The sequence below is a fragment of the Stigmatopora nigra genome, chromosome 3 (assembly GCF_051989575.1).
Source record: "Stigmatopora nigra isolate UIUO_SnigA chromosome 3, RoL_Snig_1.1, whole genome shotgun sequence".
Taxonomy (NCBI): domain Eukaryota; kingdom Metazoa; phylum Chordata; class Actinopteri; order Syngnathiformes; family Syngnathidae; genus Stigmatopora; species Stigmatopora nigra.
In genome coordinates, this window is record NC_135510.1 from 7,976,357 (window position 1) to 7,993,501 (window position 17,145).

General features: G+C 40.0%; 3 protein-coding genes across 4 annotated transcripts; 1 reads left to right on the forward strand and 2 right to left on the reverse strand.

Annotated features, from left to right (window-relative positions):
* Window positions 1-448: 448 nt before the first annotated feature.
* tex9 (testis expressed 9) lies at window positions 449-2,988 on the forward strand. The gene is made up of 12 exons (XM_077713522.1): window positions 449-526; window positions 628-676; window positions 748-811; window positions 883-959; window positions 1,061-1,109; window positions 1,520-1,575; window positions 1,643-1,779; window positions 1,852-1,943; window positions 2,014-2,187; window positions 2,404-2,538; window positions 2,606-2,740; window positions 2,836-2,988. The coding sequence occupies exons 2-12, from the start codon at window positions 636-638 to the stop codon at window positions 2,911-2,913; spliced, it is 1,038 nt and encodes a 345-aa protein (XP_077569648.1). The 5' UTR covers window positions 449-526; window positions 628-635; the 3' UTR covers window positions 2,914-2,988.
* On the reverse strand, window positions 2,533-7,775 carry mns1 (meiosis-specific nuclear structural 1). 2 transcript variants are annotated; one of them, XM_077713521.1, is made up of 11 exons: window positions 7,672-7,775; window positions 7,535-7,581; window positions 6,883-7,092; window positions 6,587-6,714; window positions 6,400-6,502; window positions 6,053-6,282; window positions 4,490-4,706; window positions 4,299-4,406; window positions 3,708-3,965; window positions 3,516-3,641; window positions 2,533-3,430 (listed from the first exon to the last, which is right to left on the reverse strand). In XM_077713521.1, exons 2-11 carry the CDS (start codon window positions 7,535-7,537, stop codon window positions 3,323-3,325), a joined length of 1,491 nt encoding a protein of 496 aa, XP_077569647.1. In that variant the 5' UTR covers window positions 7,538-7,581; window positions 7,672-7,775; the 3' UTR covers window positions 2,533-3,322. The 2 variants fall into 2 exon arrangements, with proteins under 2 accessions (XP_077569647.1, XP_077569646.1); XM_077713520.1 differs by having other exon boundaries at window positions 7,535-7,685.
* Window positions 7,776-8,512: 737 nt separating this feature from the next.
* znf280d (zinc finger protein 280D) lies at window positions 8,513-15,973 on the reverse strand. Its single transcript, XM_077713523.1, has 19 exons — window positions 15,833-15,973; window positions 14,489-14,607; window positions 14,113-14,321; window positions 13,784-13,880; window positions 13,473-13,676; window positions 13,320-13,388; window positions 13,112-13,209; window positions 12,846-13,039; window positions 11,990-12,147; window positions 11,800-11,900; window positions 11,573-11,719; window positions 11,168-11,302; window positions 10,854-11,083; window positions 10,480-10,620; window positions 10,326-10,394; window positions 9,921-10,036; window positions 9,820-9,841; window positions 9,567-9,732; window positions 8,513-9,400 (listed from the first exon to the last, which is right to left on the reverse strand). Exons 2-19 carry the CDS (start codon window positions 14,598-14,600, stop codon window positions 9,083-9,085), a joined length of 2,586 nt encoding a protein of 861 aa, XP_077569649.1. The 5' UTR covers window positions 14,601-14,607; window positions 15,833-15,973; the 3' UTR covers window positions 8,513-9,082.
* Window positions 15,974-17,145: the final 1,172 nt, after the last annotated feature.

Here is a 17,145-nt window from a genome sequence, read left to right on the forward strand (position 1 = left end):
GGGACGCGCATGCGTACTGGCACACACGGCAACAACCAAACAACGTAAACACGTACGTAAAATATACTAAAGGACGTAAAAGCGTACGTATAATACAATTCACTAAACGACGTAAAAACGTGCGTAAGACACAATCCATTAAACAGCCTCAGCACGTACGTAAAATACAATACTTATTCAATAAATTGCACTGAGTAAGTGTACATCATTATACTAAGAATTTTGCTAAAGAGCAACTTATTTATAACGAGTAAAGTTTTAACCATATCTTTGCAGAGTTGGGTGGGGGAACTTTAATAGTACAACATAAACATTATCACTGTATATTAATAAATAGATCATTAAGTTTTGTTCAATAGCCTATCATTTTTTTTTATAAATTATTAGGAGCCTTTGGTATATTTAATTTGTTTGTAATCAGCCACCGTAGTGTGTCTCTCTGGTTGCTAGGCGACCAAGGATACACTTATTTTGTAAACACCTAACTTGTCGTCCCCCGATAAACCATTAGAACATCCATCGAATGGTAAATTGATCAATTATTGTATTCATGACAGTTAATTTTCATGTGACCTTGTTTAATTGTACATTTATATTAAACTGTATATACATTGTTTTCTCCCTCAGGTCAAAAGATGCCTGCAAATGACCTTTTGGCCAAAGAGGAAAGATACAAGTAAGAGCATTTGCAACCTAATTGATATCAAATATTATTGAGTCATAAATGGGTTTATTTCAATGTTTTAGGCTGCTAAATGCAAAGCTGGAGGCCAAAACAGCCAATATGGCAATGCAAGCAGATCAGTTAAAGGTGAATTTAAAAAGTCATTATCATTTTATTCAATGTTGTCCCTTGTTTTATTTTAGTATTTATTTTATTAGAAAGAACGGGACGACTTTCTGTCTCGGCCTTCAACTTCGCTCTCACTGAAGGAATTGGAAGATGAAGCAGCACCGAGGTGAGTCACCACATTTTACCCACTTTCTTGCAACACACGTGAAAATGAATGAAAGTCATTTTAGGCCAATAGTATACTAATTCTCTTCCATTTTCTTCCAGTTGCGCCACCGATCGAGAAAAGGCGGTGTCCAAACCTCGCAAAGTATCGGTAATAGACTAATCACCAAATTTTTGCATCTAGTCAGCTAATCAACTCCATTGCACATTGAGATTTAAATCTCATTAAACTTGTATAATGACAATAAAAGCATTCAATTCAATTAAAGCTTCACCACATAGTGCACAAATACCAACAAACACAATCAATAAATAACAACAATAACTAATAAATCATCAATAAATAAGTAGTCAACATAAGTATCCAACAACATAAATAAGTAGGGAAGTGCACAAATATTTTCTATACATATTCTATTTAAAATAAAATTTAAAAAACTTAAAATACAAACTTACAGAAGTGAGTTTTTCTTCTTTTCTTCTTTTACAATAGTGAGATATTCTACTCAATAATATTTTATCTAGATAGATAATGACGATAATGTGTAGATCTGTTCTTAGGTGGAGCCCAAGAAGCCCCAAAAGTCCGAAGCCCCCGACCCAGATTCTAACCCGCCGTGAGTTAGCATCTGACGGCGGTGATCCACGGATCGCCTTCTAATTTGTTTGTCGGTCCATTTTTAGAGTTTCCAGAAAGGCCTCAGCAGGCTTGGCAGATTCAGTGGAGACCTTCATGACCAAAACCATGCAAAGCGCAGAGGGGAAGAGCAACCATTTGGTTTCTCCCAACGTTTTAAGCGACGGAGACAACGACAGGGCGGGTAGGCACTTCTGTCCGTCCGCACGTTCGTCCGTCCGTCCGTCCAATAATTTAGTCGCCATGTGACCTACAGGCGTTTCATGTGCGCAAATTTATGCCCTGATGTCCAACATCAAGTTGATGCAGGAAGAAATGGAACATCTTCTGGGTGAAAGAAAAAGGAAGGTATTTTGTAGTCCGATTACGGCGAGGGGCGACGTCCGCTCTCGGTCATTTGTGGTGGCGTCTGGCTCAGGAAGAGGAAAATGCCAAGTTGAACGGCAAAATCAAGCAGCTGGAAGAGGAGAGGATGAAGCTCCAGAGGACCGTCAACGTCCAGCAGAGCAAGATGGACAAGCTCAAAGCTTCGGAGAGCGAGGCCGCCGTCAAGTGTGACAGCCTTCAGCTTCAAATGTCCGCTTTGCAAAAGGTACTTTAAAAGATTTCGAGAGAAATGACCCACGATTCTTAGGGCATTTTCCCTTCATGCTTTATTAAGAGCTAAATAATAGTGACTGATTTTAGTATGAATTGCCATTCATGCTTTTCTGTATTGTGAGGAATTCAAAAGTAGTGTCTAGCACCTTTATATTTGCTAAATTGATGAAATTGCATGTTTGGTTGACCATCGTCATTTTTCCCACAGGAAATGGAGAAGCTGAACAAAAGCAGCAAGCAAGGAGTAGCCACACACAACACTGTGGAGCTCCGTCTCACCAGAGCTCTCGACGAGGTGGAACGCTTAAAGTCGGAACTTCATCAAACCAAACAGATCCACAAGGCGAGCGGGCTCATTTATTCAAAGGCGGGATGGTTTCGACTGCTATTTCAAGTTTTACACTTCACAGGAAAAGAATAGCGAGGAACAGCAGACTCAGGAAACGCTACAGACGGAAAACAAAATGCTTAAAAAGCAGAAAGGGGAGCTCATCGTGGGATTGAAGAAACAGCTCAAGCTGATTGACGTTCTCAAAAGACAAAAGGTACTTTTTTTTTCAACTCACCCTTTGTAGGCAAAAGACTATTTTGGGGTGATGAAGTCAAGTGTCAAAGATTAAATTGGTGCCTTTTTCTACAGATGCATCTGGAAGCTGCCAAGCTTCTGTCCTTCACGGAGGAAGAATTCATGAAGGCCCTCGACTGGGGCAAAGCGTAAATATCCATAAATGGCCTCAGAATAAGGCCACAAGATTAAGTTGGTCCTGCCTGCATTAAAGTGACTTTTAAATGACCGCTAATTTCCCCTTTTTTTTTTCTGCCATTGAAGGCAGTCCTAATATAAACTATTGTTTTAGGATGCAAGAAAAATCCTCAAAAATTTAATTAAAAAAGGATAGATTATCATTTTCAAAATGATTAAAAATAGTAAATGAGCTTTTCAACATATTATGTAAAGAAGATTGGGTGAAAAAAAAAGAAAAATTGTGTATGAGACCAACTGTGTTCTGAATTTACAAGTCTAGCTGGCTTCCAGATATCTAAAAATATGTTTAAACTAGAACACCAACTGACAAATTAATTGTAAATGTTGTTCAGTTAAAAATAGCAAAACCATCACTTGAAAATCAATCAGTTGTCTCTGCCTTGGGAACGGGATTCTCTCCCTCTGTCATCTTGAATTTTTTCCTGAACTCTTCATCAAAGTGCTTCAGGTCGTCTTCACGGAGCAAACCCTAAAACGAGACACGGTGACGTTCAGAAACAGAATCTGTCCCAACAAATATTCATCCTAAGGGTATTTTGCAGCCACGTTGTTACCTTTGGTAAATGTCCGAGAAGTTGAGCGGCGTGACGCTGAAGAAGCTTCAATCTCTCCTCCTCGATAATTTGTCTGCACACGTCCTGCCTCTCTTGCTCTACAGCCTCTTCTTTAGCCCTCATATCCTATAAAAGAGACATAGCGGGGTGTTTTCTTTCCCTATTTGTGAAAACGGACAGCAAATCTATTACCTTGTCGGCCTGAGTCTGCCGTCGCCTGTCGTCGATCTGCTTCTCCGCCTGCCGTTTATGCTCCATAATCTTCAAGCGCCTCTTTTGGACATTCATCTGCTCCAGGCGGTCATCCTCTGCAAACTTTTCCATGGTCTGTTTGCGGAAGTTGGCCTCTTCGGTTTTCTCCGCCTGCCGACGCATCTCCTTCATGGCCATTTGCTCCTCGCAGGTCTGTTGCAGCATCAGCCTCTGCCTGATGTTCTTCTCCATCTCTTCCTGTTTGGCAGAAGAATATTTTTACCTTGAAAGTTTGTCGCGTCCTGTCAGTCGCTCCTTATTTTTATTTTTTTAATCAAATGGAGTAGTTTCTAATGGAGCTGTTGCAAAGGATTTTTCGGATAGATGACTAATTGGTCATTGGTTTTGCCATGCTAATTGGCAAATTAAATCAGGTTAGCACACAAGCTAATGTCTTTGAGGACAGAATATCTGGGATGATTTTTTGATTGCTAATTGTTTTAAATGAAAAAAAAAGAACTGGAAATGGTATTATATTTGATGTTTTCACAATATGATTGTGGATGAGAAATAAAGTATGAATATTCTTACAATGTCTTTCTTCCTGAAAGCTGCTTCTTGTTCCTCGTGACAAAGCGCCTGACGAATTCTCTCCATGTCGTCACGAAGTCGGTTCTCCTCTGCCATTTTTTCAGCCAGCTAGACGATAACCAAACACCATTTTTTTAGATGACGGCGACAAATGAAAAGCAAAATAAAGGAATATGTCTAGTCATATCAACCGTATCTCTGAGGCCCTGTATGGCATCTTCTCGCGCTCTGGATTTGGCCATCCAGTCCGCCTTCATGCTCTTCTGCCTGCCAACAAATTCCCTGAGGCGCCTGTTCTCGTCCTCCATCCTTTCATTCTCCAAACGCTGCCACTCAGCCCTTTGCGTCTTGAAGTCGGCGATGTGTTTCTGGGTGGCGCGCACCCTCTCCAGTTTCTTCTGTCGCTCCCTACAACACAGGACTAAGATATCAGTCTGTGCTCACTTCCATGCATTCTTAACTCATTGTCCAATCGGATACATTTAAAAGAAAGGAAGGTCTGCATCCCGACCTGTTGGTTGCACTACAGAAAAACCATTTTGGGTAATCATTTTTGCTTTGATAGATGATCTGGTTAACATGCTAGCATGCTGTTTAATAAAGTTCTATTTTTTAGCCATTGGTCAGAGCGCTGGAACGAATACTTCAATTGCTGTTGCTCAAGTATGGGTACATTTCAAACAGTGATTGGCTGATCCTTTATAGCAAGGGTGTTTAGACTATTCCACATAGGTCCCAAGCGGATTCAGGATTTTGTTTCATCTGATCCAGCACAGATGGTTTAACCAATGAGGTTGTTTTTTCTGAAATCAGTGACATCTGACAGCAATCAACTGATTACATATTTTTTGCGCACCAGATTGGTGGAAGTGTATCCTCTTCACCAGTTGGAAAGAAAACCTGAACTCACCGCTCCCCTTGAGGACCAGCTTGGGAAACCCTGTTTTCCACTATAATGCATTAGCCCAGGGGTGTCCAAACTTTTTGCAAAGAGGGCCAGATTTGGTAAGGTGAAAATGTGTGCGGGCCGACTATTTAGCCTGACATTCTTTGAACCATTAACCTTAAATACAAATTAACCTTTTGGGATTTTTTTAAATTACAAATGGCATACTTTTACTTTTACATTTTTTTTTACATTTAGGTTTTTACCGAAATCACTAACCACAAAAAAATTAAGAAAACTATCAAGGATATCTAAGTTCATGTGAAACATCACATATTATTCACTATTATATGCTCACTGTAGGAACAGTGCTGAAAACAAAACAATGATCACTGCATATTCAAACTGTGATTTTGACCATCACAAAAAAATAATGAACTCATGTATTTTATACTGTGGTCAACAGTGCTGGCGGGCCGTGTATTATTGATTTCATGATAGAGGCCACGGGCCGGTAAAAATTTGTCCACGGGCCTTAATTGGCCCGCGGGCCGGACTTTGGACATGCCTGCATTAGCCAATCACTTAATTCACTCCGCCTTATGTATTTGTTTTTGAGAGAAACCAATTCTAGTGCTGTAAAAAGGCCACTAAGGTAAAAAATCATTATGAAATTTAACTTATTTAAAAGTACAAAAGTGAAAACTAAATTAATAAAATTAGATACTACTATTAACAAATAGCGGCTTTATATTAGGTAATAATTTGACCATTTTAGATAATTCTCTGTCATTTACCAAATCTGTTTTCAACGATTCAATGATTACGCTTTTCCATACCAGTGACAAGGTGAGGGTGGATAACTCACATTTGATCTTCCTCGTAAATCTTGCGCACAATGTCATCCACCATCAGCTTTTCCTTGAGGAAGTCGTCGTAGGCCACTTGTCTCTTGTGCTCTCGCTCGATGAGTTGCTGGTTGAGCTGCCGTATGTAGTGGAGCTGCTCCTCCTGTTTCCTCTGCTCCACCCGCTCTTCTTCCATGGTGGCCTCGTCGTATCTGCTCTTCATCTGATTGTGAAGCTCCGCTTCTTGGCGCTGGTGCCAGAGAGGAGACGGGGACAATACAGGGGATCACTTCGACCAAAAACTTGTCCGAGACGCAATTCAAGTGACCACACTGAGACGAAAAGAAAGTGCGTATAAGGGGATCACCATTATCTCACACTTGATAGCTTCATGCTCCGCCATCTGGGCTACTTGCTCCTTGCTCACGTAGGCCAGTTTCAACTTGGACTCCAGCTCCCGAAGCTCGATGCTGTAAAAGATTTCAGTCAAAAAAGGCTTTAGTGTTGACACACTTTTTGGGTGATTGTGCATCACGCTCGGAATAGTGCGCTACCTGTTTTCTCTAACATACTGCCTCATTTTGCCTTCTCTTTGCCTCTCATGGTTGATGCGAGCCAACTCTCTCGCTAGTTTCTCCTCTTGCACCACTTCCTTGTTCTTCATCATTTTCTCTTTCTCGGCCTGCAAATTGGTTACTTCATGGTGGTGAGGTATGATCACATTCGTACGCAGATGGGGCAACTTACATCAGATTTACGCATGTAGCTCTACTGCACCGGTGACCGGGAAGCATCTAATTTACGTTCCCGAGTCTGACGATATAAAGTCATAATAGGTTGGAAAACACACCTGTATGATGGCATTCTCCATCTCTCTCTCTTTTTGCTCTTCCTGCACCTGTCGCAAAAACCTTTTCTTGTCCACATTGTCCTCATCCCTCACGACGGCCAAGATTTTCCGGTCGCGGTCCACTCGAGCCGACTCCTGAGTCCTCAGCTCTTCCATGTTACGGCGCTGTTCCATCATCCGAGTCCGCTGACTGCGAGTCAGTTGACGGTTCTTAGCACGGTGGGATAGACAACACACTGTCAGTTGAAATGCTTGATAGTCAGTTTAACCCATTGGCTGCCAGTGGCAAAATTGAGTAATAAAATATATAATATATAAATTTAAAGAAAAAAAATATATATATATATATATATATATTTTTTTTTTAAATAACCAAAATGTGTCTTTATAAAGTCTAAAAAATTCAGGGTCCATTGACAACGATTAATAGTGCGGCAAAATGGAGCGTCAACTCATGTATTGCCATTGACGTTGAAAGGCGTCCAATCGATTTGGACTGTTAGCCCCTCCCAGTTAGAACTAGGTTGGACGTCTATCGTCGCCAAATGTAGCTAATTAGTTCATAGACATCGTCTTTCATTAGTACTACTACATAAGCAGCAGTTTACATTACAAGGTCACTGTTTTGCCTCAGTACGAAATCCATACACACCATGTTTGTCAGCGGTGAGAAATTCGGCTTTCCACGTGATGAATTGTCTTCGAAAACGACAAAAATCAAGCAAACAACGAAAACAGTTAGCTTCGAGTGGGGTTAAAAAAATACATCCTTTCTTTTTGAGTGAGTACCGTCTCCGCGTAAAAGCTTTAAAGTTGTTTGAAGCGTGTCGACGACGTTTCAGCACACAGACAGCAAATGTTTGAAGATGTTTCCTAGGAAACCGCGTTTGGCCGCCAGCCAATAGGAAAGATCGTTGGCTATTGCGTCCATCCGGGATGTCACACGGCATGCAGGTGCGTGCGAGTACACGGATACATTACATTTAATTCAGCAACGGAGACCAATTGTTAGATAACCTGCAAAGTTAGACAACAAAAGCAAGTTTTAATCACTCTGGTGCATGCTATGCATGAAGTTTACCATTTGAACCAAAAAGCAACTTCTTAAATTCCATGTTAGTGTACAAGCGCCATCTAAGGGTGAATTGACGCTTCAGCAATGGCCCAATGAAAATTGGCCTCAAGACTATTTACAATATTTCATATAAACAAGTGAGAAAGTCCGGGGAAGCTTTACCCCTACTTTTCCCCCAAAATACAAATAATAATGAACAGAAATACATTAGTAATTGACCACGACAACAATGTAAAGAGAATTTGGGTGGGGGGGGGGGGGGGGGGGGGGTTGACTATTTGCCTTATATTATTGAAAATATGTATGCCAGTCATGTTAACTGGGAGAACTGACTGTGAAGGCTCGATACTAAGTGACATTTTTAACTAGATAGACAACTTCTCCCAGTCAAAATGCCAATTGTCAACCATTTGCATGAGAATACTAATACAGCAGCATTGTTTGTTACAATTCTCAAATGATGAATCCAACGCCATACTTTTTCAAAATGTTACATTGGGAGTTGACTTTAATCTGTTGTGGATGTGTGGAGAGAAAAAAAAACAAGAAGCAATGTACACATTCAACATCTGTTTAAAATTTTAGGGTCAAACACAAAACTTTTTTTTCATTTTATCCAATATACACATATTACAGTAGCAATAACGTTTTGTATATCCCTCCCCGTTTTGGCCCAACTTGGTACATGACATCTAAAATACTGTGATAAAAAGTATAACAGTGACAGCAGATCAGCATGGGCAAACTGTGGCCCGCGGGCCACACCCAGCCCACTAGGCCTTTTAATCCGGCCCACCGACGTTGTCCAAATCTCACCCACCAAATGTGGCCCCCGGGCCAAAATGTTTGCCCATCCCTAAAGTAGATCAAAAATGAAATAAAATGTCACATAAAGTATGTGATGGGCGACAGCCATGGTTGAAACTGATAAGATACAATGATTCCAAATAAATCCAACTATCATGAAATATTGTAGTATCTACAATATGCATCTGGTTTGAAGTTCTGAATGATTTAACGGTCAAGTCCAACAAGACAAACATTGCCATTTCTTAACTGGAGAACACTTCAACGGGTTCAGGAAGACAACAAGTCTGTGATTGGCATTGCTGGTTCAGCAATTTGCTACTCAGTAAGGGATAGGATCGGGGAAACCCTTGTCAGGGAGTCTTCAAGTGATTTAACATCCCCTAAGCCTTCCAGTGTGCAAGCAGGAGAGGAGCCGGACCGCGTTGCATTTTCTTCTAAGGACTCTTCAACGGCTTGAAAACTGGGCGGTGCTGACGTACCTGCTGAAGACACTTTCACTGCTGTAGAGCAGGATAGAATAGTGTTTTTTTCAGGAGACTCTTCGATAATCACGGGGGAGAAGTGTTCAGTCTGTTCTATTTTCACGGGTTTTAAGGTTGTTTCCGTTGGTGAAGATTTCAAAACCTTGAAGCGCTGCGAAAGAAAAAGGCAATTGAGTATCATTGGCAAATCAACAAAGCGATTACCAGAACCAATGACATCACTTGTTTGTCTTTTTGAGCATGGAGGCAACAAAAAAAAAAAGTTGAGCGAGACAATGAAATGAAAAGATTTTACCCTTAATTCCTGAATGCCATACCTTTGGAGAACTTTCTGACCTATCTGTTTTGCTCTGTACTGGTACTGGGCTTAGTATGACCATTTTGTCATGTGTCAGGAAGGCAATTTCTCCTTCGTTTTGTGCCTCCTTCAGCTGGGGGAGTAGTTCCTTTCTTGTCATTCGGATAGCGTCACTGGAATCTAGCCTTAATAGGTAGTAATAATAGAGGTAGTAAATATTCAGAATTTTGAAAAGTAAAGCTTCATAGTATGTTTTAAGGTTTGCTACTCACACTCCAATTGGGCTTTTCAGAACTGTTGGGTTAGGAAAAAAAAAAAAAACTTAAGTGACACGCAACAACAAACATGCTGAAACGAGTTGAAAAATTCTTACTTTTCTCCTCAATGACTTTGCACACGTGGTTTGGTCTGTCGCTCAAATGTTTGCTCATTGTGTCGCCGCCTGAAGCATGTACCAGGAGCTTACAGTTGATACACATCAGAGTTAATCTACAGAAAGAGTGTCAGAGTGTTTTTGGTTATCTTAAAACCTAGAAAATATTTCTGTAGCATGATAAGATAAGCCCTTGTTGACATTCTAACAAGAAATAAAACATTGGCAAATGCCCGCTTAGGAAGTTTTTGAGATAAGAGTTGTGATTTTGCCAATTTTTGCTTCGATATGAGATAAAAGTGCTCTAAAGTAGCAATAAACTCAATTCATTTGTTAAATGAAAAGGTAAAATAACTGAGTGAGATGATAAAGAAGCAACAAATAGGATCAACTCAAGTAACCTACTTTATTGCAGATGAATGTTTCCTATGGTCTGCTTTGTAAAATCTGCTTTTGTTGACAGTGCTGTGATACCTGAACAGAGGCAAAAACATGTTAATACCATATACCACCAAAACCATGTGCCTCAAATAATAATAATAAAAACAAAAAAAAATACCTTATCATGTGATTTCCAATAGCAACTTTGCAACTTGTCCGATAAGTGCACGCGGCACAAACGGAGGAAATTAGGAAGTGGGAAAAGAAATCATCGATTTTGTGGTTGCACTCTATACAGGTGTGACGACCTTTAGTCATGCTGAAATGTTGGGGAGAAGAAAAAAAATGAACAACTTGTCCTATCTTCCCATTCTTCATGACTTCATAACAATTTGTGTTAGTGATCAGATTCAATTGTCTAATTGATAGCAGAGTTCAAATACTCCTCCAATTCATCATCGTTGATAAAAACAAACTGCCATATTGGTTGAACTTTGCCATTTGCAATGACAGTGACTGGATTTTTGAGTTTGGTCATTTCAGGTAACTAACCTTAGGCCTTGGAGGGACATGTTACGATTGGAATCCGATTGCTCTTTCTTCTTTAAAGTTGTCTTGGCTTTTCCTGCATCAGAGCTGTTACGTTTGAATTTCCCCAAGTTGCCCGCTGTTTTGGCGTTTGCATTGTTGTTTAGCATTTCAGGAGTGAAAACTAAAGAAGATTGATCCGATGAATTGGAATGACTGCTCTTTTTGCCACTAAGCGAGGCTCGAATGGTTACCTGGAGAAATGAAACAGATAACTTAGCAATATGGTAGCGACACTTGACAAGACAATGTATGTGTGGCGGTGAGTGGAATCACACCTTTGTCCCTGCAGCGAGGCCTTCCAGAACTAAAGGCTTTCTAAAAGTCTTGTGGACCTGTGCCTTGTGGTCCACTTTGTCTTTATGGGTAAGGAAATTAAGTCGGCATTTTCCACACCGGTGAATTCCTTTTCTCTGCAACAGAAAAAAATGGATTTGTACGTATAATGCCAATATACATTTGTAAACATTTACTGTATACAAACTATCAGTCATAAAAACAACCACATAAAAACAACGTTTAAAAACAAAAAAATTGTGAAAAGAATCAAGATCGGATGATTTGGGGAAAAAAAAGGAATTACGATTTCTTTTCCCCCCAGATTGCACTGTAAATAGTAGTATACGCTGAAATCACGTTTTGTTAATGTTTTTTTTAAGCATATTTGAAGGGCAGCATCCTACCTGATGTTTCATGAAGTGTTCCATGTACCTCTGACTACTTCTCAGAACTCTCAGACAAAAAGGGCACAGCAGGTTTTTTGTATTAATATGGACACTTCGGAAATGTGTCTCCACTTCAGAGAAAAAAGAGGATCTGTAGTTGCACACCTAGGTGGGGGGCCAAAGACAAATTTGAATCCATATCATCGTGTGATTAAGGTAATGTGATAGTTTCAGAGGCAGCAGACCTGACAGACATATGGCATCTCCCCAGGCTTATGGTTTTCTTTCATATGCTCCAGGAGCACTTGCTCAGACTCGAACGCAAGCTCACATATCTTGCAAGTAGCTAAAAATAAGGAAATCGAAGTAAAGATTGTCACTCAAGGCTATGCACAGAAGTGGAACGTCAGCTGACAAGGCCTCCATGTGACATACTAGAAGATTCGATGGGACTGTGAGCGCTTTCGATATGGCACTGGAGCTGGAACGGAGTATTGTACTGGCGGTAGCAATGCTGGCAAGTTGTGTGGGACTCCAGGCTTTCATTGCTCTGCTTTTCCAGCTCTAGGTGGTGCTTCATGTGGTTCATGAACCTGGAATGTCAATCAAAAAATCATCACTTAAATGTATTGTCACTGTGCATAAAGTGTAAATAATGTGCTTTTAAATTATAGTTTTTCAGTGGCTATAAAAACTGACCGAATGAAGTGATTTCAATTTTTCAGTGTGTACTTTCTGCAACCTCAGCTCTTTAAACAAAATCACTTATGGGTATGACCTTTGACCTGAACACCGTGAAGGCAATTGAGGTACAGATGTGCTTCCCCATTAAAAGCCGCTTACAGAGGCTTTTTATTATTTTTTTATTTTTTGCGCATTTCTTCCTTGATTGATTAAAAAAAATGGTCTGGACACCATCTAAACTAGCACATTCTTTTTCTTTTGGCTAAGTAAACAGTCTACCATTGTTATAGCAGATTGTTGTTGATGAGAAAGACAACAAGTATCCAAGTATGTAATCAGAGAAACTACAGCCTTGCCCACCTCCACCCTGAATCTGTAAGCCAGCTCTTGGAGACACTACACTCTTGCCCTCCCTGCCATTTCACTGGCAACTACAGAGACAAAAAATAGTGTTGGTCTGCATTTCTTTGTTATAGTTTGTTGTTAAAAAAAGAAGTAAATTCAATTAAGGGTTTTGTGGAGCTCTGCTAGTAGCATAGAAACTTTTTTGCTAACGCAGGCTAAAGTCAGTCCATAGCAAAAGCTTTTGTGTTGAACATGAACTTACTTGATGTTGCTCTTGAGAACTTTCAAGCAGCTCTGACACTTGAAAGTGATGTTGCTCTTTGGCACAGATGCATTAGGACAATTGCCCTCAAAGCGGCCGTAGTAGAATTCAGACACCAACATGATGCGTTTATTCACGACAGCATTATCGGCCGGTGGAGTCACAGCCGTACTTTCAAGTCTAGCCTTGCAACTCTGAAGCAAATTATTTTCACATTAAAATCTGCAGTGCATCATTTAACGTTGACAGATAACAAACAAACTTACACCCTGATGACGATTCAACTGAAGGAACTCCGAATTACAATGTGGACATTTTTTCTTGACTTCACCATTTTCCAAAGAACCAGTTGTGTTTGCTTGCTCTACAGGAACATTGATAAAAACAAAATTGCTTAGATTTCAGCAAGAAGCAGGGGTTCTTTGTAGATCATTGTATATGGCAACAAAAGTTCTTAAAACAGTAAAGGCCTACCAACGTCAGCTTTAATTTTTTTAACAGCAGTGTCTATCTGAGTAGGTGACCTGACCCTTTTCACAGTCTCTGTGGGGCACCAAAAAATGAGAAAATGAGCGCACTGATTTCTAGAAATATGAATCAAGCCTCCTAAGAATATACATTTGTTACCTTTAACAGGCAAGGAGATGGTCTGCAAAGATGTGGCTTGGCCAACATGCAGCAGCTGAGGTTTAGCCGTATACACAGTGGGGCTCTGCACGTTAGACAATGTCACAACATTGTTTTGGATCTGTTGAACATGAGGCCGGTGGACGACGCCAGGTATCGTAGTGAGCGGAGTAACATGCTGGACAAGCGGCTGTGGCTGAGCAGCTGAAATACACAATACCTCCCGTTATATACTGTTTCTGCTCCAGCACCCCCCGCAACCCTTGTGAGAATAAAGTGGTTCAGAAAATGAATGAATGAATCAAATTTACCTGGTATGATGGTAAATTTCGTCCCTGGAGGATAGTGCTTCCCAAGAGTGGCGACCAAGTCATTATTGCTGGTTAACTGAGGTGTTACGATAAAACCCTTGGATTAAAACAGATGAGTATATTTATTTATAGTTATACAATAACAATTATCGTATTAGCCTTGCAGTTTTGTGCAAATCTAATTTATGCAAATATAAGCCTTGATACAGTCATCTTGTTTTTTTTAAATAACAAATATGGCTTTTATGCAGAAAAAAATACGGTAACTCATTGTTTGCCATCAACGGCAATAGACATTTAATTTGTTGGATTGGCAGCGCTGACATTACCTGATTATTGACAATCACAGGCTGTGGAGTAATGGTCGTGAGATTAGCTCCCGAACCGCTGATGGTATTTCCAGCTATTTTTAATGGCATCATTAAAGATGAGGATCCCACGGTCGACAATGGAGCAGGAGCAGCATTGACCACTTGCTTTTCCACATTGGCCTTCGAAAGTAGTGAACCAATGGCCAGGATCTCTTTGTCTGTTTTTTCTGGAAAAGCATTTTTTTTTTTTAAAAAGCCACCGCAAATTGTTATCTAATGACAGCAAAGGGAAAATAAATTGATGAATACAGAAAACACTTCATGACCAGTTCAAGCTACCATCAGATAAATAAAAATAGTTACACAATAATGCGCACAAAAAGTGTGTACATACCCAGTACTCCAACAAAAATGGGCTCATCATCATCCTCCACTTTCTCCTCTGGAGCTGCTCTTTGCCACGGCTCCAGCTCCTCTTCCTCACATTCCATAAATAGTTCAGACATTTTGGACCTACAATACAAACAAACAACATTTCATTGCATCATACTCTAATAAAAACACCAACTGTGTTAGAATGATTTTTATCCTCGTTTGTTACATCTAACCTTTAATATTACATTGAGCTGCATTCTGTAGTCATGGTGAATATTAAAAGCCTGCCAATGCTGCAGCAACACTTTTGATGAGGTTGAGAAGGCTTGATCGATTATTCCTACACTAACCAAATTCTTACTTGAAACGTCATTTTAAAATGGTCTTACTTTCTCATATGCTTACATAGCTTAGCATTTTCCTTCTTTTTGTAGTTGGTGCTCCAATAGTTTGGAATGGCCCACCAAATAAAATTAAAGTCACTACCTCAGTAGAAATGTTTAAATCCTAATATTTTACACTTTTGTGTCGCGCATTGTTCGACCCTGTTGTTGTGTGGATGCCGACTGACGATTACGATTATGAACTAATCACTTTTTAATTGTCAAGATACATCAAGTGCAAAAGAATGTAGGCTAGGTTGCATTTAAGCCTCTCGTGTGGGACATAAATGATATTTTCGTCATTTGCTACGGGAAAATAAAAATGGGGCAGTGGACCACATTTGGACCACGGGCCACAGTTTGGACATGGTGTTGTATAACGTAAGAATATACATTTGTTCAGGAATTGAGTTTATTTCAATAAATGCTCACTTAATGGGGTATTCAACTTAAAAAAACATCAGTTAACTTGCCATTAAACACGCAAATAATACACAAAGCTCGCAAAACAAGATGGCGGCGGTATTGACGCCGTACAAGGGAAAACCTACACAAAACCAGAGTACATTTCTTGTCAAATTGGAAGCAAGAAAAAGGCAAAAACGTGTTTACGTACAATTATGCGTGTCAGCATTACACGTGGGACACTGTCCATAAATACAACAAACGCATTAATGATTAACCTAATGCACACGTTTTGGGTTTAACCACAATGTTTAGTTCTGCTGCAGCGAGCACTGCTAATGCTAGGGCGTGTTTTGCACTTTTATCCAAACATTTTAGCTACAAGGCTGTGTGCTCGTGACAAGATTAGGCTCGAATTCAAGGACTTGCAGAAATTGATTCAGTTTTTTTCTCATCACTTGCTGCTCATTGTAAGACAAACCGGAGTTAGCATTAGCTTGTTGTCATTGTCTCCAATGTGCATTGGCCAATGATAGACAGGATCGTACGGATGTGTTTTAGAGTTTTTGTCTTACCTCTTCACCAGCCCATTCAAATGTTGAATCGGGGTGCCCCAACGATACTTGGATGTGGACGGTGGGGTGCAGGTACTGTAGTTATCCCACCCCCCGATCACCAGCGGTACCCAGTCGGAGTCAAGCGCGGCGGAAACGCTCTCTAAAAGAATGGACCAATCAAGTCGAGTCCCAATCGAACTGACGGGGAAACAGTAGATCTACTAGCGCCCCCCATGTGCTCTTAAGACCCCTGTGTGTTTTTGTTTTGTTTTGTTTTTCCTCCATTTTTTATTATCATTATTTGCCTTGATTCACTTTGACCCACAGTACCAGTATAACTGGGAAGGGTAACTGTCTGACTACTACAGTATTGTTCTACTAGTAAGCCATGCAAGAGTGAGGGGGGAATATCGAACTAATACTCAAATTAGGGCTGGGCAATGATCCCTTGATCACAACTATATTTTTTTGTGTAACTTTGTGTTGTAGTTTTTTTTTAAATAATCTACTATTGCAAATTATACTAATAAGATAGCAAGTATTAGAAAAACATTTTTAAAACTACATTTTATTGCACAATATATGTATTTTCTTCATTGTGTTTTTTACTTTATGGTTTACCTCACCACAGCATAATAAACCACTCTATTGGGGGACTGTCAAAAATGTCAAACTAGGTTGCAATGTCAGTTAAATACTAATATATACGACTGAGTTCAAGTTATTTTTTTTACATCCACCCATCTTGATGTCTCTTATTCTTCCTAGAGTCCTAAAATGTTTTGGTTGTAGCTGGGTTATCTAAATGTGTCCAACAGGTGGCAGTCTGGAATTGTTAATAGGCTTAGATAATTTTCAGGAAAATTGCAGTGATTGACAAGGTTTCAAATTCATCTCAAAGCCCAGTAGTCTGTCTCGGCAACCTGATTGAGAATGGTCCTTTTGACTGTATATGTACATCAGTGTCCGATCACAATTCAAATGCAAATCAGTCCTCAGCATCATTCAATTGACACTACTCGTTGTATCTTTAAGCACCTTTGCGTGGCATTGTGATTGTACAGCACATGACTAAATGTGCTGCCTTTTATTTTTTATTGTTCCAGGTGGTGTTGGGTCTTTTTGGCCATGTATGCAAAACAACTGCAAATATATTCCAAGTGAAAGCATCCCAGTGACAATATGACCCCAGGTCTGATTTGCTCATTTGACTGACATGCTCTTGTGCAATTACATTCCTAAAAGTTGCCAACTCAAACAATGCCTCACAAATGAAGTACATCTCATGAATCAGTGCAAGCAAGAGGTCAATTTGCATGCAAACATCGATA

What these genes read in the sequence shown, in the direction of transcription:
- mns1 (XM_077713521.1), bottom strand. An exon ending in CTTTCAGGAAGAAAGACATT is followed by an intron (nt 3,966 to 4,298) that starts GTAAGAATATTC and finishes TCTGCCAAACAG; the next exon opens with GAAGAGATGGAGAAGAACAT. An exon ending in GGCAGACTCAGGCCGACAAG is followed by an intron (nt 3,642 to 3,707) that starts GTAATAGATTTG and finishes TCTCTTTTATAG; the next exon opens with GATATGAGGGCTAAAGAAGA.
- tex9 (XM_077713522.1), top strand. Translation starts at nt 636, where the DNA reads ATGCCTGCAAATGACCTTTTGGCCAAAGAGGAAAGATACAA. An exon ending in GAAGATGAAGCAGCACCGAG is followed by an intron (nt 960 to 1,060) that starts GTGAGTCACCAC and finishes ATTTTCTTCCAG; the next exon opens with TTGCGCCACCGATCGAGAAA. An exon ending in ACGTTCTCAAAAGACAAAAG is followed by an intron (nt 2,741 to 2,835) that starts GTACTTTTTTTT and finishes CTTTTTCTACAG; the next exon opens with ATGCATCTGGAAGCTGCCAA.
- znf280d (XM_077713523.1), bottom strand. Translation starts at nt 14,600, where the DNA reads ATGTCTGAACTATTTATGGAATGTGAGGAAGAGGAGCTGGAGCCGTGG. An exon ending in CATCTCCTTGCCTGTTAAAG is followed by an intron (nt 13,389 to 13,472) that starts GTAACAAATGTA and finishes GGTGCCCCACAG; the next exon opens with AGACTGTGAAAAGGGTCAGG. An exon ending in AGTTGAATCGTCATCAGGGT is followed by an intron (nt 13,040 to 13,111) that starts GTAAGTTTGTTT and finishes AATTTGCTTCAG; the next exon opens with AGTTGCAAGGCTAGACTTGA.